The sequence below is a fragment of the Phyllobates terribilis genome, unplaced genomic scaffold, assembly GCF_046119375.1.
Source record: "Phyllobates terribilis strain yellow unplaced genomic scaffold, ASM4611937v1 Scaffold_5__5_contigs__length_657084704, whole genome shotgun sequence".
NCBI lineage: Eukaryota > Metazoa > Chordata > Amphibia > Anura > Dendrobatidae > Phyllobates > Phyllobates terribilis.
This window is the reverse complement of record NW_027362765.1, coordinates 326,214,402-326,237,662: the sequence shown is the minus strand read 5'-3', so window position 1 is coordinate 326,237,662 and position 23,261 is coordinate 326,214,402. Positions and strand designations below refer to the sequence as shown.

At 45.8% G+C, this 23,261-nt stretch overlaps 1 protein-coding gene across 2 annotated transcripts in view; it reads left to right on the top strand.

Annotated features, from left to right (window-relative positions):
• The window catches only part of LOC141273144 (high affinity immunoglobulin epsilon receptor subunit beta-like), a 98,472-nt gene that overhangs the window by 54,369 nt on the left and 20,842 nt on the right, over positions 1–23,261 (top strand). For both annotated transcript variants that reach the window (XM_073684583.1, XM_073684584.1), the window contains exon 3: positions 12,385–12,504. In XM_073684583.1, the coding sequence (XP_073540684.1) occupies positions 12,385–12,504 (120 nt within the window). The remainder of the gene's footprint in view (positions 1–12,384; positions 12,505–23,261) is intronic.

Genomic DNA, 23,261 nt, shown 5'->3' with positions numbered 1-23,261 from the left:
CAATGGCCTAATCTGTAATGCGTTTTGAGAAATAACATGCATAAGCATGGCCGATCTAAAAAAACAGCCTTAGAGTGTCCGGGAACCTTCCCCCACACTTTTCTTAGCCAGGGCTGCTTTTCGGCAGGGATGGACGGGCCCACCAGAGAACCGGAGACTCCTCCGGCGGGCCCTGGCTTCTCCTTCAGGAGAGTTCATAGTGCCGAGGTGAGGCCATGATGATGATAAAGGCCACTATCTGCTTAGTTTTCTGTTACTTGGAATGCAAGTGCAAGTATACAGCCAGCTACCCACTCACACACTCACCCACAGGCCGCAACACTAAACTGGCAGATTTCTGGGCAGCTCTTTCACAACCTCATGCCGGTGGTGGCAGGGTGTCTATACTCGGTCCCCTGCCGCCACTATATTTCCCGGTATCAACTCCGCCTTCCACAAGCACCGGTCCCACAACATTACCCTTGCCCTCCCCAGTGCACTTACTGTGAAGGACCGCCTAACCACAAACACGTGGACAGGTGAACGTGGCCAGGAACGATATGGAGCCAGTCCACAACTTTTTTAGCTAAGAGTTGTATTTAGCTCGGTGAAAGGACTGGCATAGAGGGAAACCATATCTACCCTGCGTGTCATTTCTCTCAGGAAGTCCTCTAAAGCTGCTTGCACTTGAAATGTGGCCTGAACATTACTGCTGGTACTTTTCTGTGGGAATTTGCTTGCCTCCTACCAGCCTGGAATATTTACAGCAAACTATGGTAAGACGCCATGGTATTAGTACTGCCCCCAGTACCAGTAGCGAAGCCATCCCCAATTTCCTTCTCAGGAATTTTATTTGGTAGACTGAGTGGCTGCCCAAATACATTTTCTCACAAAGGAGCTGAAGATAGAGTGGCAGTAGGTGCAAGTTTCTCCAGCCTGTTATATATTAGAGGGTGAACGGCAGCACATTGGATCAGTGGTTAGCACTGAAGCCTTGAAGCGCTGGGATCATGGGTTCAAATGTCAGCAAGGAAAACATCTGCAAGGACTTTGTATGTTCTCCCCGTATTTGCGTGTGTTTCCTCCTCAGTAAAAAAGCAGCCATAGAGTGTCCAGGAACTTTCCCACACACTTTTCTTAGCCAGGACTGCTTTTCGGCAGGGTTGGACGGTCCCACCAGAGAATCCTCTCGTGTGCCTTGGCTTCTACCTCAGGAGAGTTCATTATAGCACTAACTTTACAGCTGCTATGGGGCTCTTGTGCGAGGGAGAAAGGTTAGCCCTCAGAATCAAATCCTCTGGTGGGCACAATGTTTTTCAATCTGAAACAATTTCTCAGTGGGAGTTGTATTTCACCACAGCCATATTCTTTAGCTCAGTTAAAGGACTGGCATAGAGGGAAACTGTATCTTACCCGGCTGGTCATTTCTCCGTCACCAGGTTCCGCCCATTGTCACACATGACCATGCCTGGCTGTATGTTCAGCGGTGAGAGCCACAGATCATGCTGCTGTGTTACAGCTTTCAACAACTCCGCAGCGCTGGGCGGTTTGTCAATTAAGCATTAAGCATGTTATCTTCAGCACAGCCAGTTGCCGCTTGGCAAAGGCAGTGCTGCAGTGCTGTCAGCTTGTGACTGATGTGGTCATTTCGGAGATGGAGGAGGAGGTACATTAGCTGAACAATGTGATTACATTGAGGTTAAATTGGTGACGCTGTTTTTTATATTAAAGAAAGATCCTATTGTTTTTTTTTTTTTACGTTATTTTTTAAGACAAATGCATTCACCGGGAAATGTAATTTTAACATTTTACAACCTTATCTGGCAATGTGGTGTGTGACACATCATTAGACACATCCTTTTTTATTTATGATGGAGGGACTCTGAAAGTCATAAAGCCTATTTCTATAGTGACATCAGACGGCCCTTACTATTCTTAAAAGGCCAACAGTCGGCCCTAGCTATTGTTAGAGAGCCATCAGCCGGCTATGCTTTGTTGTTCCCATTATTAACAAGTGGGTCTCCTATACTGTTATTGCGTATCCAGTGACTGCAAGGGCTGGCAAAAATTTGGACACAACCCAATACCCCTTTGAAGAGACATAGAGGAGGGTCTCAGTAAAAAAAATGTTCACATTATAAAGGAGCGGGTCTCCTATAGTGGTAATGCCCATGCTTTGACTGCAAGGGCTGCCAAAATTTGGGAAAAACCCCACTAAGAATGTAAAGACACATAGAGCAGGGCCATAGTAACAAGGTACTACATGTTCCCATTAGAAAGGAGAGGGTATGCTATACAGTTATAGGGTATGCAGTGAGTCCAACGGCTGACCAATTTTAGGAAAAACCCCACTAAGAATTTAAAGACACATAGAGCAGGGCCACATTAACGACAAATTCCCATTAGAAAGGAGAAATTTTGAGAACACGAGGGTCATGGGAAAGGCAGTGTAACATAAACTCAGCCATGCGTGCCAGACTACTAACAGGCAAGACTTCTGTGTCCTCACATAGAGGATGACTGACCATGCTCTCCTCTTCCCCCTCTTCTCTGTCCTCTGGCCATCCACGCTGAACAGACGGTATGACAGCTGTGCAGGTAGTACCATCTATAGTGCATGAACTCGCTCCTGTCCTTCTTCCTCCTCCTCCTCCTCTTCCTCATTGTCACCCAATCCACGTTGGGATGAAATGAGGCTTGGCTGTGTGTAATCACCCTGTATGGTTCCTTACTCCATATCATCGTGCTCCGCCTGCAATGCATCCTCTTTGATTGTGAGCAGAGAGCGTTTCAGAAGACAGAGAAGTGGCATGGTGACGCTAATTATGGTGTCATCGCCGCTCACCATCTTGGTGGAGTCCTCAAAGTTTTGGAGGATTGTACATATGTCTGACATCCATGTCCACTCCTGAGGTCTTATGTGTGGAGTCTGAACTGAATACCGACGGAATTGTTGATGCTGGTACTCAACAACTGCCCTCTTCTGCTCACAAATTCTTCCCAACATCTGCAGTGTAGAGTTCCAATGCGTGGGGACATCACACAACAGTCTGTGAGCCGAAAGAAGCAAATGCTGCTGAAACACTGCAAGGGCGGCGGAAGCTGTAGCTGACTTTCTAAAATGGGCACACAGGCGGCGTACTTTAACAACCAGATCCGGCAGCTCCGGGTAGGATTTGAGAAACCGCTGAGCCACGAGGTTAAGCACATGGGCCAGGCATGGTACAGTACGTGTGTGAGCTCGCCTCGTCTCAGAGCCGCCACCAGGTTCCGGCCATTGTCACTCACGACCATGCCTGGCTGTAGGTTTAGCGGTGTGAGCCACAGATCTGCCTGCTCTTTCAGAACTGTCCACAACTCTTCAGCATTGTGCGGTTTTTCACTTAAGCATATTAGCTTCAGCACAGCCTGTTGCTGCTTGGCCGAGGCAGTGCTGCAGTGCTTCCAGCTTGTGACTGATGTGGTTATTTCGGTGATGGAGGCTGAAGAGGAGGAGGAAGCTGAGGAGGATGAGGTACAGGAGCTGTTGAACGTGGGGGCAAACCTGATTGATCTAGGGCCCGCAATCCTTGGCGTCAGGAGGACGTGTTCCGTCCAGTGGTCCGACTGTGTCCCGGCTTCCTCTATGTTAACCCAGTGTGCCGTCAGCGAGATGTGCCGTCCCTGCCCACAAGCACTTGTCCACGTGTCCGTGGTTAGGTGGACTTTACCGGTAACTGCGTTGTGGAGAGCATAGCTAATGTTTTGGGACACGTGCTTGTGTAATGCGGGGACGGTACACCGGGAGAAATAGTGGCGGCTGGGGACCGAGTACCAAGGGACGGCCGCCGCCATCAGGTTGCGGAATGCTACCATCTCCACGAGCCTAAAAGGCAACATTTCGAGCGCAAGTAGTCATGAAATGTGAGAATTTAGTAGTGTGGCCTGTGGGGCGTTGGCTGCATATTTGCGCTTGCGTTCCAAGGACTGGGGTATGGACATCTGAATACTGCGCTGGGACAAGGACATGGACGTGCTTCCTGATGCTGCTACTTGAGAGTGCAGGAGGCATCTTTGCATGCACCATGGACAGGGGATTGGCTTGCATGCACAACAGCAGAAGAAGCAATGGTGCCACCAGCAGATACTGTTCCTGGACCCTGGGGTTCGGCCCACAAAGTCGGGTGCTTTGCTGCCATGTGCCTGATTATGCTGGTGGTGGTCAGGCTGGTCGTTTTGCCACCCCTGCTGATGCTGGCCTGGCAGGTGGTGCAAATGGCCTTTTTTGGGTTATCGGCAGAGTCTTAAAAAAACAACCAGACTCGGGAAGACCTAACAGCTGTACTGGCAACTTCCGTCGTGTTGGTGTTACGGGGAACGGTTGCCTGCCTTCTGTCTGCAGCCACCACACTATTTCTTCCTGCCTGTTGGGGTGCTCTGCCTCTCTCCCCCTATGTGCTGCTGTACTTGCTCTGCATGTCCTCCTGCCAGGTTGGGTCAGTTACTATATCATCCACCACCTCGTCTTCCACTTCCGCACCCTGGTCCTCCTCCTGACTTTCTGGCAATTGTGTCTCATCATCGTCCACCTCTTGTGACACTTTCCCACCGTCGCCTTCGTGTGACTGTGGCTGCTCAAATATTTGGGCATCGCTACACGCGATCTCCTTTTGCCCCGCTTCAAGTGGACCGGGCGAGAGGCCCGAATCTATAAATGGAAAAGTGAACAACTCTTCAGAGTGTCCAAGTGTGGGATCAGTTGTCTCTGGGTACTCGGCAAGGTGGGAGGAAGGAGGATCAGGGTGAGGAATATGCGGTCCAGACTCACGGCTACTGAGACTTGACTGTGTGGAAGACAGGGTGGTGGTGGTTGTGGCTAAGTGACTGGAAGCATTATCCACTTCCTTTGACACTGCTCAGGGTTCAATAGTGGTGTGCTCCGGTGCCCTAGAAATTGGGACAGGAAGGTCAGGCGAGAAGATGTGGGTGTTTGTTGTGGCACGATTTCGGCTTGCCCACGGCCTTGTCCTCGGCCTCTGCATGCACCATTACCATCACGTCCAGTTCTCCGTCCCTTTCCACGTGCCTTGCCCATTTTAAATGGAGGACAGTATCTTCCATGCTCACTACAAATGACTGAGTTTGGAGCGAACTTATGTGTGATCCGTGTGATGGAGAAAACATAGTTTTAAATACCTGGCCTGTAGGTAAGAAGTTTGACCAGCAAACTGCTGTGAATTGCTTCACTGACACACTGAAAGAAATTTTAATGGAGGCCAGAAATGGCAGTATTTTCTGACAACGTATATGTGATCCGTGTGATGGAGAAAACAGAGTTTTAAATACCTGGCCTGTAGGTAAGTAGTTTGAACAGCAAACTGCTGTGAATTGCTTCACTGACACACTAAAGGAAATTTTTAATGGAGGCCAGATATGGCAGTATTTTCTGACAACATATATGTGATATGTTTGACGGAGAAAACACAGTTTTAAATAGCTGGATTTCTAGCGCTCTAATATGGAAAGGACCTGGCTGTATTCTGCAGTACCAACAAGCAAATGGCGCAGAAAAACTGTGTTCTCTGGATTGCTTTTTAAGCAAATAATGAGGATTAAGATCCAAAGAAAAGTATTCCTGGCCCCTGAGACCTGGGCCTTTGTATAGAAATATCTAACAGCAGCAGAAGGCAGAATTGGAATGGAGCCTCTTGTGCTATATGCACTGCAGTTTGCTATATACACTGCCTGCCTATACACCCAGCCTGCCTGATATCTCTGCAGATGGATTAGTCCTCAGAAGGACTGTTTGCTAAGATGGATATGTGTAATGTACGGTTTTTCTCCCTACACTACCTAATACACGATCAAATCTCTACCTGACACAGTAGCAGCTCTCCCTACACTGTCTGATCCGGAGTGACTGTGACGAGCATGGCGGAGCCAGGTCTGATATAGACCTGATGATGCTGTGTGGCCTGCCAATCACTGTAATGCCCACAACCAATATGGCTATGGCATTACCGTCAGTGGCAGGCAATCCTTGCATGTTCATTGGCTCTCTAAAGAGCACCAAACATGCAGGGATGGGACCCGATTTCCCGCCCGAGCACCCCGGAAATACTCGGCGAGCGCCGAGCATCTCAAGCAGTGAGATGCTCGGGCGAGCACCGAGCAGTAGCGAGCACAGAGCAGTAGCGAGCATGCTCGCTCATCACTAGTAACAATACTTTGGAATCACAGCATTTTATCTCTCTTTTTATGCACCCTAAAATCTTGTTCGCTTTTGCAGCTACTGCTTGATATTGAGTACTGCTGCTCAGCTTACTTGTAACCAGAATACCCAAGTCCTTCTCCTGTTCTGTAGTCCTGAGCATACTCCCATTTAATGTATATGTAGCCATAGGATTACTCCATCCTAGGTGCATTACTCTACATTTATCTACATTAAACCTCATTTGCCAAGAGTTTGCCCATTCAGACATCTTATCGAGATCCAGATAGTTTCTCATGTTATATTAATGCTATGTAAATGCTGAAAACATGAAAACAAAATTTTCAAAACATCTCAATTTATTCAGCATTAAGTATCAGTGCCACATGCAGAAATACGCGCACTTACATGTCATCATTGATGGTATCATAGGTTATCTGAGAAATGTTTTGCTACCGTGAAGGCACTTGGCCAAATCATCAAGGTCTGCTGCTGGTTGTCTCTTTGCATTTGCCGACCAATGACGGTCCCAGACGTGCTTGATGTAAATTAAAATAATGTATGAAAGACCATGGCACTCCTCAGTTGCAGTGACAAAACTTTTATTGATCTGCAGGAAAAATGGTCTGGGACTGCCCAGCAATGTAAGACAATGCGTCACATTCACCACAATGTCAAGATGCCAAAATTATGTTTCTCATATCTGTCATATCTATGACGTTCATAAAAACCTCAATATACATAACTGGGGTCTAACTTAAGCAGTCTGCTTGCCTTTCAGTTCACGCTGAGGCTAGAGGAGATAGGTTATCTCTACCGACCATAAATCTGTAGTCTCCCCCATTCTTCGGCAAGCTGTTGATGGAATTCATGTCTGCGATCTATCAAATGACCAACTTTACTAACCTGTTTGCAGGAGAAAGGAGGGTAGTGGTCCCAGTCAAAAATATGGGTCATCTGGAGGTCATAGCCTTGCTGTAATATTCACTATCAACTATGAAATTACACAGATTTTACAATTACATCTAAGACACAACCATTAATAACCTCATTGATAACATGCCTCGGAGTGTATTTCTGCGAGTGGCATTCACTCAATACTGAATAAATAAAGATGTTTTAAAAATGTTTTATAATTCCATGACTTTTTCTTCTTAGTGTTGCAATTTTAATGTTGAGGAGTGTAGAGATGATATCTTTATAATTTACTTTTTTTAATAGCAAATAATGAATGTTTTAAATTTTGTATGGTAATAAAAGGAAACCAATATATTAACTTGTTTGTGGGCAGTATGTGACTTAGCAATCTAAAAATAAACATGCTCAAACATTTGAGATAGGACATATTTAGCATGGGGACATGATATGACATTGTCACCAAAGGGTCTACATACACCAGCCCTGTGTGCCATGAATCTGAAATTACCATATTTTTCGGACTAGAAAATGCACTTTTTTCCCTCCAAAATTTTGGAGGAAAGTAGGGCGTGCATCTTATAGTCCAGATGTACCTTATAGTTGTGGCTGGAGGTGGAGCGGCAGTGGCAGAGGATCGGGTCAAAGGAGGCACTAGCCTGCTACAGCTAACACTGTGCCTGCTGTTAAAGAAAATGAATATTCACTGCTCCCCACGCCCATGTGAGTGGAGAACAATGAATATTCATTCTCTTTAATAGCGGGCACATTGGCAGCCGCGGCTCCTGCAGCTGCTCATTGATCAAGTGTGGTCACTATTAAAGAGAATGAATATTTATTGCTCTCTACTCCAATGGGTATGGAGAGCAGTGAGTATTCATCTTATTTAACATCTGCCACACATGCAGGAAGCCGGCGGCTGTGGCTAACAGTGTGCCGGCTATTAAAGAGAATGGGTGTGGAGAGCAGTGAATATTCTGGTAGCTGATCTCGGCGTGTGGGAGCACATGGCTGTACATCAAGGGCTGCTTACATCAATAGAGTAAAATCCCGGCACTCACATATGTTATCAATGCTTCTTTTAATGAACAACCACAACCCTCTGATTTTCCATGTGCACCACCTTTCCCAGAACGGAGTGCCGACCATTTGTACTGGTTATGGGCTGCTTACAAGCTGAGATCAGCTGCTGGCAGCAGAACAGGTCACAGCGCTGAATAGAATAGTTTATTTTTTATGTGTGCATCTTGATGGGGGCCATGCATACCAGGATGGGGATGAAGGGACCATGCGTACCAGGAAGTGGATGAGGGGGCCATGCATACCAGGATGAAGATGAGGGGGCCATGTATACCAAGATGCGGATGAGGGTCCATGCATAGCAGGATGGGGATATGGGGGCCATGCATACCAGGATGGGAATGAGAGGGCCATGCATACCAGGTTTGGGATGAGGGGGCCATGTAAACCAGGATTGGGATGAGGGGGCCATGAATACCAGGATGGGGATGAGGGGGTTATGCATACCAGGATGGGTATGGGGGCCATGCATACCAGAATGGAATTGAGAGGGCCATGCATACCAGGATGGGGATGATTGTGCTATGTATACCAGGATGGGGATGAGGGGGCCATGTATACCAGTATGAGGATAGGAGGTGCCATGTATACCAGGATGGGGATGGGGTGGAGGCCATGTATACCAGGATGGGGATAAGGTGCCATGTATACCTGGATGGGGAGGCGATGTATACCTGGATGAAGAGCCATGTATACCAGGATTGGGGCCATGTATACCTAGATTGGGGGCCACATATACCTGGATTGGGCACCATACATACCAGAATTGGGGCCACATATACCTAGTTTGGGGGCCATAAATACCTTGATTGGGGGCCATATATAACAGGATAGGGATCAAATATACCATGATGGGGACATATATATTTCAGGATGGGGGATCTTAGTACAGAATTGGGGGACATTACCAATATAAAAGTGTCAGCAGCAGACCCCCCCCCTCCCCCCGATAATAGTGCATCATGACCACATTTTATGCTTCAATTTTTTTATTATTTTTCTCCTCTAAAACCTAGCTACGTCTTATGTTCCAGTGCGTCTTATTGTCTGAAAAGTACAGTATATAATATGACCCCCATTTCCAAAAATGTTTTGACTCTGTAGCATTTAATGAAAACAAGAATTAAATAAAAATCTCTTATAGCCATATTTTATTCATAACAGAACTTAGAACACATATCATAAGTTGAAAATTAGTCATTTTTCCACTTCATTTGAAAAAAAATAACAAATTTAGAAATTGTTGGCAGCAACACATCTCAAAAAAGTTAACAAAAGGCTTGAACATTTAGTGATACTAATGAAAAACAGCTGGGGGTCAATTTTCAACTAAGCCAAATGACTGTGTATGTTAGAGAGGCAGAGTCTCTCAGAAGTATTGTCAGATATTCACTAATCTGTGCACAACTGATTTTAAAAATTGTTAAACAATTTCAGAAAAAATGTTCCTTGTAAAATTACAAACACCTTGAATATCTCACCATCTACAGTACATGATATCATCAAAAGAATCAGAGATTCTAGAGTAATCCATGTTTACAAGGGACAAGGCCGACACTCAATGTTAGATGATCACGATATATGGGCCCTCAGGTGGCACTGCATTAAACAACAGACTTGATTTGTTCATGCCAAACACTACATGGGCTCAGGAATATTTCCAGAAATTTATGTCTGTGAACACAGTTTTCCGGGGAATCTGCAAATGCAAGTTAAACCTCTATCATGCAAAGAAGCTACAAATCAGCACAATCCAGAAATGGAGCTATCTTATCTAGCACAAAGATAATTTAAAATGGAATGAGCCAAAATGGAAAACTGTTTTGTGATCAGATGAATCAAAATTTGAAATTGCTTATGGAAACCATGGACTCAAGTGGAGAGGGACCATCCCGCTTGTTATTAGCACACAGTTCAAAAGCCTGCATCTCTGATGGTGTGGGGCTGCATTAGTGCTTATGGCATTAGAAACTTACACACCTTGAAAGGCACGATCATTTATAAGCAATAAAGCACTTTTAGAACAACATATACTTCCATCCAGACGTTTATTTCAGGTGAGGCCTTTCAAATTCTAGAAAGACAATGCTAAATCACGTACTACATCCATTATAATAACATACAGTGCTGGCCAAAAGTATTGGCACCCCTGCAATTCTGTCAGATAATACTCAGTTTCTTCCTGAAAATGATTGCAATCACAAATTCTTTGGTATTATTCTCTTCATTTAATTTGTCTTCAATGAAAAAAACACAAAAAGAATTGTTCTAAAGCCAAATTGGATATAATTCCACACCAAACCTAAAAAAGGGGGTGGACAAAAGTATTGGCACTGTTTGAAAAATCATGTGATGCTTCTCTAATTCGTGTAATTAACAGCACCTGTAACTTACCTGTGGCACCTAACAGGTGTTGGCAATAACTAAATCACACTTGCAGCCAGTTAACATGGATTAAAGTTGACTCAACCTCTGTCCTGTGTCCTTGTGTGTACCACATTGAGCATGGAGAAAAGAAAGAAGACCAAAGAACTGTGTGAGGACTTGAGAAACCAAATTGTGAGGAAGCATGAGCAATCTCAAGGCTACAAGTCCACCTCCAAAGACCTGAATGTTCCTGTGTGTTTCGTGCGCAGTGTCATCAAGAAGTTTAAAGCTCACGGCACTGTGGCTAACCTCCCTAGATGTGGACGGAAAAAAAAAATTGACTAGAGATTTCAACGCAAGATTGTGCGGATGGTGGATAAGGAACCTTGACTAACATCCAAACAAGTTCAAGCTGCCCTGCAGTCCGAGGGTACAACAGTGTCAACCCGTACTATCCATCGGCGTCTGAATGAAAAGGGACTGTATGGTAGGATACCCAGGAAGACCCCACTTCTTACCCCGAGACATAAAAAAGCCAGGCTGGAGTTTGCCAAAACTTACCTAAGAAAGCCTAAAACATTTTGGAAGAATGTTCTCTGGTCAGATGAGACAAAAGTAGAGCTTTTTGGGAAAAAGCATCAACATAGAGTGTACAGGAAAAAAAAAGAGGCATTCAAAGAAAAGAACACGGTCCCTACAGTCAAACATGGCGCAGGTTCCCTGATGTTTTGGGGTTGCTTTGCTGCCTCTGGGACTGGACTGCTTGACTGTGTGCATGGCATTATGAAGTCTGAAGACTACCAACAAATTTTGCAGCATAATGTAGGGCCCAGTGTGAGAAAGCTGGGTCTCCCTCAGAGGTCATGGGTCTTCCAGTAGGACAATGACCCAAAACACACTTCCAAAAGCACTATAAAATGGTTTTAGAGAAAGCACTGGAGACTTCTAAGGTGGCCAGCAATGAGTCCAGACCTGAATCCCATAGAACACCTGTGGAGAGATCTCAAAATGGCAGTTTGGAGAAGGCACCCTTCAAATATCAAGGACCCGGAGCAGTTTGCCAAAGAAGAATGGTCTACAATTCCAGCAGAGCATTGTAAGAAACTCATTGATGGTTACCGGAAGCAGTTGTTCGCAGTTATTTTGGCTAAAGGTTGTGCAACCAAGTGTTAGGCTGAGGGTGCCAATACTTTTGTCCAGCCCTTTTTTGGAGTTTTGTGTGAAATGATCAATGATTAGATTTTTGCTTCATTCTCTTTTGTGTTTTTTCCTTGCAAGCAAATAAAATGAAGAGAATAATACCAAAGAATTTGTGATTGCAATCATTTTCAGGAAGAAATTGAGTATTATCTGACAGAATTGCAGGGGTGCCAATACTTTTGGCCAGCACTGTAGCTTTGCAGAAGAGTTTGGGTAATGAACTGGATACCTACACTCCAGACCTTTCGATAACAGAAAATTTTTGGCGCATTATAAAATGAAAAATCTGTCAAAGACCCTGGACAGTTGAGCAGCTACAATCCTGTATCAGACAAGAATGAGACAACATTCCTCTCCCAAACTTTCACCCTTCCCAGATATTTAAAGACAGTTGTAAAAAGAAGAGGGGATGCTACAGAAAAGTAGACATGACCCTGTCCTAACTTTTTTGAGTTGTGTGGCTGCCATCAATCTCTAAATGTGTTCTGTATTCAGCTGTGAATAAGATATATAACGATAAGATTTTCAAATCATTGCATTTTTCTTTTCTTTACATTTTACACATTGTACTGACTTTTTAGGAATTGGGGTTGGTTAAAAATATATTGTAAATTCATTAAATAATCTCAAACTGTATTTTTGTGTTCTTCTAGGTATTGATGTTAGTGGCGTCTTTTGTTCAGGTTTTCACAGGCACAGTATTAGCATCCAGTAATGTTGCCATATATTCCCAATCATTGACATATGGAATTCCTTTCTGGGCGCCAGTGTGTGTAAGTTAACCTTAAAGCCTTCTCTTGGTATACATAAAACATATAAAGTTTAAAAGTTTACTGTACTGTAATTAAAATGAATATTATAGTTACATAGTTTGAAAAAAGACATAGATGCATCAACTTCAAACTCCAATCAATCAAAATGTTTGAATCCCCAATGTAAATTATGTTTGCTAGCAAAATGTACAAATTTATAAAGCTGTTTACAATAAACCAATCAAACAAAAAAATTCAAGTAGCTCAACACTAGAGATGAGCGTTGTTCTACTCGAACTGTTCGCCAATCTCAAATTCGAGCTGTTTTGGGCGGTGTTCGAGCCGGTCGGCGAACACGAACAATTTGAGAAAAATTCGGCTGTTCGAGGTTATGTTCGATAACTGTTCGTGCACCAAAATCATAACTGGATTTTTTCTCAGTAATGATGAAAATTAATGTTAATACGCAGTTTGAGTGTACAGCGGGGCGGGGGGAGGGGCAGGGGATGGATCTCTGCAGGAACAATGAAGATCTCCATTTTTTTTTCTCTTTCCCGCATTTGCAGTGGGGAGGTGCAATCTGTCAGCCTATCAGCAGCGCACACACGGAGCGAAGTGCTTTTTTTCACACAAGCAAGGGCATGTGTGATTGGCAGTGTATGTCACATGTCCTTGCCCTATAAGACCAAGCCATTTTCCCCGTCGCCACCATTTTCTCACTGCTGCAGCTGCGTGTTAGACGGCACCGCTGTTGCTGTGTGCGCTATACCTTGTTAATTTCAAGCCAATTTTCGCACAAATATACAGATAGCTTGGGAGTAGGGAATAGTTGTGATTGCAGTCCTTTTAAGGACTAGGTTACAGCATTTCCTACGACTTTTATCAGGCAGGTCTGTGCTCTTAAATAGATAGATTGTGGGAGTAAAGACTAATTGTAATTGGAGTCCTTTTCAGGACTAGGTTACATCAGTTCCTATCAGTTTTTGCCAGGCAGGTCTGTGCCAGTGCTGTGCAAGTTTTTTTCACAGCATTTGGCTGAATCTAGCAAAGCTAATCCTTTTTGGCCTATTGCAGAGTGTGTTAGTCAGTGGAGTAGCCTATCTGTGTTGCAAGATATACCACCTGTGTATAGAATACCAATTTTTTTACTGCACCTAGTGAAGTAAAATCTTTTGGGCATAGCATCATTCTATTAGTCCATCTATACTGACCTCCATCAGGTTGCAAACTGAATATAATTTTTTTCTGCATCTAGCTCTGAAAAAATATTTGGGCTTCTAGCAGTGTGTGGGACTTGGTCTATTAGTCCATCTATACTGACCTCCATCAGGTTGCAAATTAAAAATAATTTTTTTCTTCATTTAGCTCTGAAAAAATATTTGGGCTTCTAGCAGTGTGTGGGACTTGTTCTATTAGTCCTTCTATACTGACCTCCAGCAGGTTGCAAATTGAATATAATTTTTTTCTGCATCTAGCTCTGAAAAAATATTTGGGCTTCTAGCGGTGTGTGGGACTTGGTCTATTAGTCCATCTATACTGACCTCCATCAGGTTGCAAATTAAAAATAATTTTTTTCTGCATCTAGCTCTGAAAAAATATTTGGGCTTCTAGCAGTGTGTGGGACTTGGTCTATTAGTCCATCTATACTGACCTCCATCAGGTTGCAAATTAAAAATAATTTTTTTCTTCATTTATCTCTGAAAAAATATTTGGGCTTCTAGCAGCGTGTGGGACTTGTTCTATTAGTCCATCTATACTGACCTCCATCAGGTTGCAAATTAAAAATAAGTTTTTCTGCATCTAGCTCTGAAAAAATATTTGGGCTTCTAGCAGTGTGCGGGACTTGGTCTATTAGTCCATCTATACTGACCTCCATCAGGTTGCAAATTAAAAATAATTTTTTTCTGCATCTAGCTCTGAAAAAATATTTGGGCTTCTAGCAGTGTGTGGGACTTGGTCTATTAGTCCATCTATACTGACCTCCATCAGGTTGCAAATTAAAAATAATTTTTTTCTTCATTTAGCTCTGAAAAAATATTTGGGCTTCTAGCAGTGTGTGGGACTTGTTCTATTAGTCCTTCTATACTGACCTCCAGCAGGTTGCAAATTGAATATAATTTTTTTCTGCATCTAGCTCTGAAAAAATATTTGGGCTTCTAGCGGTGTGTGGGACTTGGTCTATTAGTCCATCTATACTGACCTCCATCAGGTTGCAAATTAAAAATAATTTTTTTCTGCATCTAGCTCTGAAAAAATATTTGGGCTTCTAGCGGTGTGTGGGACTTGGTCTATTAGTCCATCTATACTGACCTCCATCAGGTTGCAAATTAAAAATAATTTTTTTCTGCATCTAGCTCTGAAAAAATATTTGGGCTTCTAGCAGTGTGTGGGACTTGGTCTATTAGTCCATCTATACTGACCTCCATCAGGTTGCAAATTGAATAAAAAAAATTTCTGCATCTAGCTCTGAAAAAATATTTGGGCTTCTAGCGGTGTGTGGGACTTGGTCTATTAGTCCATCTATACTGACCTCCATCAGGTTGCAAATTAAAAATAATTTTTTTCTGCATCTAACCCAGCCAATAGTTTTGGCCTAATACCACAGTTTGGCCACTCAGCTCTGCTCGGTTACCATCCATTGTTTTTTTGTGCAAACAACTCCAGAGTTGTGAATTAGTTAACCACCAAAATGAGTGGAAAAAGGCCTGCTGCTGGTGGAAAGGGGAATAGGCGTGTTGGGAAGGGGAAAAAAGGTTGTGTCCGTGGGGTAGGTGCAGAAGAAAGACCATCTTCCAGCCAAACTAAAATGTCTACTTCTTTTAGCGGACAATGTGATAAGATCCCTTTCTTACGGCCACGCCAATCGCTACAAATTCCAGATGAGGCACAAAAACAGCAGGTGCTTCAACGGATATCAAGTGCTCCTTTAAGTGGGCTCTCCTCCACATCAACTTCAACATCACAAATACTCCAGTCCTCAAAGGTGTCACCCAAATCGCACTTGCTTCCTCACAGCTCCCAAATCTCCAGCTGCCCGTCTGAGTATGAGGTAGAACAGATGGTTGAGTCTGCAGAGCTGTTTACTCATACTATAGCCTGGGAATCAGAGGTCGACTCCAGCGCTTCTGTGAATCCAGACGAGGAAATGATCTGCACTGATGCCCAGAATCTTTATGAGTCGGATCCAGGACCAGACGCAGAAGGTTCTGACCATAATGTAGACCCTCATTCACAAACTGTAACTCCTGTTGGTGGAGACAATGAGGAAGACGATGATAAGACTGAAATACCTGATTGGAGCGACAACTTTAGTTTTTTGTCAGGGCAGGAACAGGTTGGCTCTGAGGACGACGGGTGTGATAACGCACAGGGTGATGATGATGAGGTCGGAGATCCCACTTACTGTCAACCCACAGTCAGCCAAGAGATGAGGTCAGCAGAGGAGGTGGAGGAAGATGCTAGTGACGACGAGGTCAGGTTGCGCCTTCCTGGACAGAGACGTAGTACTGGAAGCACGTCAACAACTGCATCCTCAAACACAACTCTGCCTCTCACCACAAGTCGTGGTGGCTCTTCAGGTCGCATGGGTGCTAAGCCTTGCATAGCCTGGGCATTTTTTCAGATCGATAAAGATGACCCAACTCGTGTTATCTGTAACATTTGTCAGCAAAAGCTAAGTAGAGGCCAAAAAATACATAGTTTGAGTACTTCATGCATGAACCGGCACATGGACATGAAGCATAAGTTGCAGTGGGAAGCTCAGTGTGCTACAATGCGGTCTAGCCGGCCGGGCCAACCACCGTCTGCCATATCTTGTGCATCCGCGGCCTCTTCATCCTCTGTGACTGGGGGGACAGCAGTCACACCTGTTTTGGGGCGCAGACCTGCCACCTCTTTACCCGCAACAGCCAGCGTGATTGGCAGGTCATCATTTTCTTTGGAGGTGGTAACACCAGCTGGTCTTGAGCGCTGTCCGACATCGATAGCACCACCTTTGGATCAAGGCAACCTAACATGTCCGCCTGCATCTTCCTCACAGACCGGCAGTTTGCCGGGGACACCCTTATCAACCCCGTCTAAGCACAATAGCCAGCCCTCGGTCCCTCAGATGTGGACAAGTAAAAGACCATTTCCTCCTAGCCATGAGAAAGCTAAGAGGTTGAATTTCACCATCTGCAAGCTCTTGGCTACAGAAATGCTGCCTTTCCGCCTGGTGGACACAGAGGATTTTCGAGACCTTATGTCCGTCGCAGTGCCCCAGTACCAGATGCCCAGTCGGCACTACTTCTCAAAGAAAGGTGTGCCTGCGCTCCACCAGCATGTCGCACACAACATCACCGCTTCTTTGAGAAACTCTGTGTGTGACAGGGTGCATTTCACCACAGACACTTGGACGAGTAGGCATGGACAGGGGCGTTACATGTCGCTGACTGGGCACTGGGTAACTATGGTGACAGCAGGACAAGGGGCTGCTGTCCAAGTCTTGCCGTCCCCACGAGTTGTGCGTCAATCCTCTTTATGTCATTTTTCCTCCACTGCTTCTGCCTCCTCAACCTCCTCTCGGTCTTCCACCTGCACCCAAAGCCTGTCTGGTCATGCCACAAGCTTTCTAACTGCGCAGAAGGGATCCTGCACACCTCCTTACTATGCTGGCAGTAGGGCTCAACGTCATCAGGCGGTTTTTACATTGAAATGTCTGGGAAATGTGAGTCACACAGCTGAGGAGTTATGGTCAGCTCTGGAGAACCAATTTCATGAATGGTTGTCTCCACTGGACCTGAAACCAGGGAAGGCCGTGTGCGACAATGCTGCAAACCTGGGTGCGGCCCTTCGCCGGGGCAATCTCACACACGTGCCTTGTATGGCTCACGTGTTGAACCTGGTTGTCCAGCAATTTTTAGCCCACTATCCCAGACTAGATGGCCTTCTGCAGAGGGCACGGTCGCTGTGTGCTCACTTCCGCCGTTCGCATCCCGCAGCTCAGCGACTTACATCTCTACAGAAGTCGTTGGGCCTGCCACTTCACCGGCTAAAATGCGATGTGCCTACCCGGTGGAATTCAACTCTGCACATGTTGCAGCGACTGTGGCAGCACCGACAAGCCCTGGTGCAATACGTTCTGACGTATAGCCTGGGCCAACGAGATTCAGAGGTGGGGCAAATCACGCTGGAGGAGTGGTCTCAGATCAGGGACCTATGCACCCTTCTGCACAGTTTTGAAATGGCGACGAAGATGTTTAGTGCTGACGATGCCATTATCAGCATGACTATTCCGGTGATTTACATGCTGGAGCACATGTTAAACAGAATTCGGAGTCAGGTGGTGGCACAAGAGGAGGTGGAGGAAGTAGAGGAGGAGGAGTTGTATGCGGAAGGGCTAACATCTGCAAGGTCCAGACGGTCGGCAGCACCAGGGCGGCAGGCATGTGAGGGTGGGGGAGATGATTTTACCAGGGCGCATGGTAGCAGCCAAACTAGTGAGGAAGGTGCAGGAGCCCAGGAAGAAGTGGAGGACGAACTGATGGAAGACTCATCAGATGAGGGAGACCTTGATCACATTTCTGTTGTGCGAGGTTGGGGGGAGAGGACAGAGGAAGGAAGCATGATTGTTACCTCGCCACCAACACAACAGGGACTTGGTGCTCCTGGATGCGCAACACACATGAGTGCCTTCTTGCTGCACTACCTGCAACATGACCCTCGAATTGTGAGAATTAGAAATAATCCTGACTACTGGGTTGCCACACTGTTAGATCCCCGGTACAAAAGTAAATTTGCAGAAATTATTCCTGCCATAGAAAGGGATGCACGCATGCAGGAGTATCAGTAGAGACTGTTGCAGAATCTTACATGTGCTTTTCCACAAAATACCAGTGGTGCACGTAGTGAATCTCACAGTTCCAACTTGCCAACCGTGGGACCGTCAAGTGTTCAGCACTCAAACCGTAACAGAACCACAGTATCTGCTGGTAACATCAATTTTGCGGAATCATTTCACCACTTTTTTAGCCCATCCTTTGCAAGGCCACAGGAGACAAGAAGTCTGACACATAGTCAACGCCTAGAGACGATGGTACAGGAGTATCTCCAAGTAAACATTGAAGCCACGACTGTGTCACTGGACCCTTGCTCTTTTTGGGCTTCCAATCTGGATAAATGGCCGGAGCTAGCCACTTACGCCTTGGAGATCTTGTCATGCCCCGCAGCCAGCGTTCTGTCTGAACGTGTGTTCAGCGCTGCTGGTGGTGTGCTGACAGATAAGCGCACGCGGCTCTCCACTGATAATGTAGACAGACTCACGTTCATAAAGATGAACAAATCATGGATCCGAAACGACTTTTCTACCCCTGTGTCATCCTGGGGAGAGTAAAAGCTTGATGATTGGTTAAAATCACCCTACCAACCGTTTTACGCTTTCAAATTACTAATCATGTTTATCTGTATCTTGACTGGAAAATAATTTGGGCTTTGTAGCAGTGTGCAGCACTGATCCTATTAGGCCATCTATAATAAGCTTCACCAGATTTAAAATTAAAAATAATTTTTAGCTGCATCTAGCCCGGAAAATAATTTTGGGGCTCCGAGATGCGCAAGACACATAAGTGCCTTCTTGCTGCACTACCTGCAGCATGACCCTCATATTGTCAGAATTTGAAGTAATCATGACTACTGGGTTGCCACACTCTTAGATCCCCCAAACTTTTCGATCAACCTTTTCATTTTAATAAAGACCAAAAAAATGGTCATTTTTGAAATTATAAGCATTAGCAGGTTGTTAGAAACTGAAATCAAACAGTTTTCAACTCAAAACTTTATTCTAGGTGATGTTACATTTTCACATAGGACCCCTTGTTCGAAAGGAGCTTCTGAACTCTCTCGTCCATTGAATTTGTCAGGTTTTGGATGGTTTCTGCTTCAATTGTTTTGCATGAGGACAGAATACCCTCCCAGAGCTGTTGCTTAGATGTGAACTGCCTCCCGCCATCATAGACACTCCTTTTAATGATGCTCCAAAGGTTCTGAATGGGGTAGAGGTCAGGGGAGCATGGGGGTCACACCATAAGTTTGTCCCCTTTTATGCCCATATCAGCCAGAGATGCAGATGTTTTATGTGCAGCATGAGATGGTGCATTATCATGCAGAAAAATGATCTTGCTGTGAAATACACGGTTCTTCTTCTTGAACCATGGCAGGAAGTGCTGTTTGAGAAAATCCACATACATTATGGAGTTCATCTTTAGCGCCTTCAGGGATCCTAAAGGGGCCGACAATCTCTCTCCCCATGATTCCAGCCCAAAACATTACTCCACCTCCTCCTTGTTGGCGCTGTAGCTGTGTTTGCGTGGGGTGTCCATCAACCAGCCATCCTCCACTCCATTCATCTGGACCATCGAGCGCTGCACGGCACTCATCCGTGAACAAAACAGTTTTGAAATCAGTCTTCATGTAATGTTTGGCCCACTGGAGCCGTTTCTGCTTGTGTGAAGTGGATAGAGGAGGTCGACAGGATGGCGTATGCACAGCTGCAAACCTCTGAAGGACCCTGCATCTTGTTGTTCGGGGGACGTTGGAGGCACAAGCAGCTTCAAAAACTTGTCTGCTGCTATGACAAGGCTTTTTTGCCGCTGCTCTTTCAACCTGACGTAATTGCCTGTAGGAAAGAGTCCTCAATTTGCCCTTATCAGCACGCACACGTGTGTACTGTGAATCAGCTACATACTTCTTGATTGCCAAGACACTTCATCCTGATCATCGCACAATGTTGATTGTAGTCATGCCTTGACCTAAACACTCCACAATTTGTTGCTTCTCAGCAGCCGACACATCCTTTTTCTTTCCCATTTTGGCAGAAAATGTAGGCTGCTTAATAATGTGAGAGAGCCTTCTTAAGTAGTCTTGCCTTTCATTGGACACACCTGCCAAACTAATTAGCACAGGTGTCTGCAATTGCTTACAGTGATATAAAGAGCCCTGACACACATCACCATCAATGAGTTTAACTGACAAACAAACAAATTCTTCCCTTATCACTCCTAAACACTTTTTGCATAATAATTTGGAACGCGGTGTACATGTGCTTTTCCACAAAACACCAGTGGTTCACGTAGTGAATCTTACAGTTCTAACTTGCCAACCGTGGTCTGTATGGAATTGTTCAATAAAGGGCCCAAAATTAAGATAACATAGATGGGAGAGGTCTCTATGAATAGGAATTCCTAAGTATTTGATACCCTGTGAGGGCCAGGCAAAGGGAAAGTTGGACTGGATGGAATCCTATATGGATTTAGGGAGGGAGACATCGAGGGCCTCAGACTTCGCTGCATTGATTTTAAAATTTGACCATGTAACAAAGTGATCTATTTCAGCCATAACAGCAGGGATGGATATATGTGATTGAGTGATATATACTAGGACATCATCAGCAAATAGAGAGCACTTGTACTCGGTGCCTCCCACCTCAATCCACCTAATATTGGGGTTATGGCGAATTGATGAGAGCAGGTGCTCCGTCACTAGGATGTATAAGAGAGGGGACAGAGGACATCCCTGCCTTGTCCCATTGGTGATTGTGAAAGGTGATGAAAATGTTCTGACGCACCCCCTGGGCCTTGGGACACCCGGAGCCGGACCCTTTTTGGTGGATGCTGGTGGTTGTAGTCTTCGTGGCGGCGATCCGGTTCCGTGGCTCAGGGCGGTCAAACCAGTGGCGGAACTATTTATGTGGTTTTGATGTTTAAATGTCCGACTACGCCACCCGTGGATTGCGGTCAGAGTGAACCGCCGCTACAGGGCAGACCGCTAAGGCTGGTGTTGTGGGTGCAGCAGAGCGTAGCATAACTCCCCACGGGAGGAGTATAGCCTCAGGGCAGTGTATGCGGAGGATGGGGGTGATGGTGCAGGGCAGCAGCAGTAACGACACGGAGTCAGTGATGCAGTTCAGGGCCTTTACTCACAGTTCTTATTATCCAGACCACGTCTGCAGGTAACGGCTGCCCACGTCGTACTGTGCTCACCAGGTGAGGGGCTCAGACAACTCCCAGATAAGTTTGGAGCGCTTCACAGGACCCCCTTTGTGTGTCCTTTGTCTGGCCTTTCTTACCAACACTTCTGTCCGGCTGCCTCGGGCCTCCTCTTGGTAAACTTGGCGCCAGTTTCCCTGACCCTATGTGGTGCCTTCCTAGCGGGTGTAGCAAGGGGCTGCGCCACATAAAATGTCAGAGCCTCCGGTTTCTAGCTGAGGGTCGTTTCCTGCCTCCACTAGTTCGGGGACCGGTCTCCCCCTTTGGCCTGACCCCTCCACGCAGGTGGATTCGGGCGTGCGGTGGCGACTCGCCCGTCCGCACCCCTGGGATCCCTTCATTCCTCGTTCCTGGAGCCTTCTCCGCTCCTCTTCCTTCCTTCTCCCTCTTGCAGGCCTGGGCCTCTGTGACTAGGCCCGCCTCCGGAGCAGAGCTCATGCAGAGCCCCTTCTCCCTGCCACTTCTGCTCAGACTTCTCTGCACTGAACTAAGATGGTGCCCACCTTTTATACTCCCTTCTCAATGCACCCAGGAACTGCTTCCTCCCTGCTCCTGCACTGCAGGGTTCCCCTTCCTCAGTGTTCCCTCCCCCCACTCCAGCCAGGGACAGGGACTGTCGTGCCCATCTCAGGGGCATATTGGTCGCCCTGCCCCACGGCAATGTGGTGTAATGCATGCAGGTGTCGGGTCCTGATCCACACTCCATCCTTATCTGAGAGTGAGATATCACACCTCTGGGTGAGGTGCAATACGTCTGTAGCAACCGAGCCCTCGGTGCTACAGTTCCATTTATCTTCAGCCTAGGTGACGTATTGTGATACAGGGCCGTGATTTTGGCTATAAAAGGGTCCCCTAGACCCCTACCCCAAGCTTTTTAAGAGAATCATATATGGCGTGCCAGGAGACTCTATTGAATGCTTTCTCAGCATCCAACGAGAGTATCTACTTACAAATTTTTAACTGCATCTAGCCCAGGAAATACTTTGTGCCTAGTAGCAGTGTCTGCTAGTCAGCGGATTATCCCGGCTGTTAAGCAAGCTACACCACCTGTAGTTTGGACACTTAATTTTTTCAAAGGAAATGCTTCGGGACCACGGGATACTTAGTGAAGAGCATCAGGAGGCACCCCAAGGCATAGGGGCTGGGACTGGCACTAGGATGCCTTGCGGTGGACAGCCGAGCTCGATCCTTATAAAAGCTTTTTAACTGCAGCAGCTTTAGTGGACGCTACTGGAGCTGGAATTACGCGGCTGCTGGCATGAGACTTGCCCTCCAATAGATCCTTGTAAATGGATTTAAAGTGTATTCATTCAAATTAGAGGGACAATTTAAATTAAAAAGCTTAGAGCTGCCTCCACCACAGGGGGGCTCGCTCGACCCACCAGCGGACAGGCACCAGTATTGGGAGAGGGGGGCTGGCCGTCAGGGTTCACCGCGGCTCTGGCACAAACCCGGCGACACGGAGGTGGCACGGGCAGGAGCGGACTGGCCGTCTCGGCTTCTCACTTTTTGGATTTTAGAAGGGCATGACATGCCTATATCTGTGTCTCCCCCTCCTTTTACTCCTCCACCTCTTTTCTTTTCGCATGACTATATGTACTTGTCACTTTTCCATGTGTTAGTTGTGTCTTCTGAGCAGTTTGTCAGCTTTTGGACACCTTTGAAGGTGTTTTCTATGTGTTTCTATGTGTTTTTGTTTGCCTGCCATTGGTTTTAACGGTGTTCGAAGGTGTTCGACGAACAGTTCGACGAACAGTT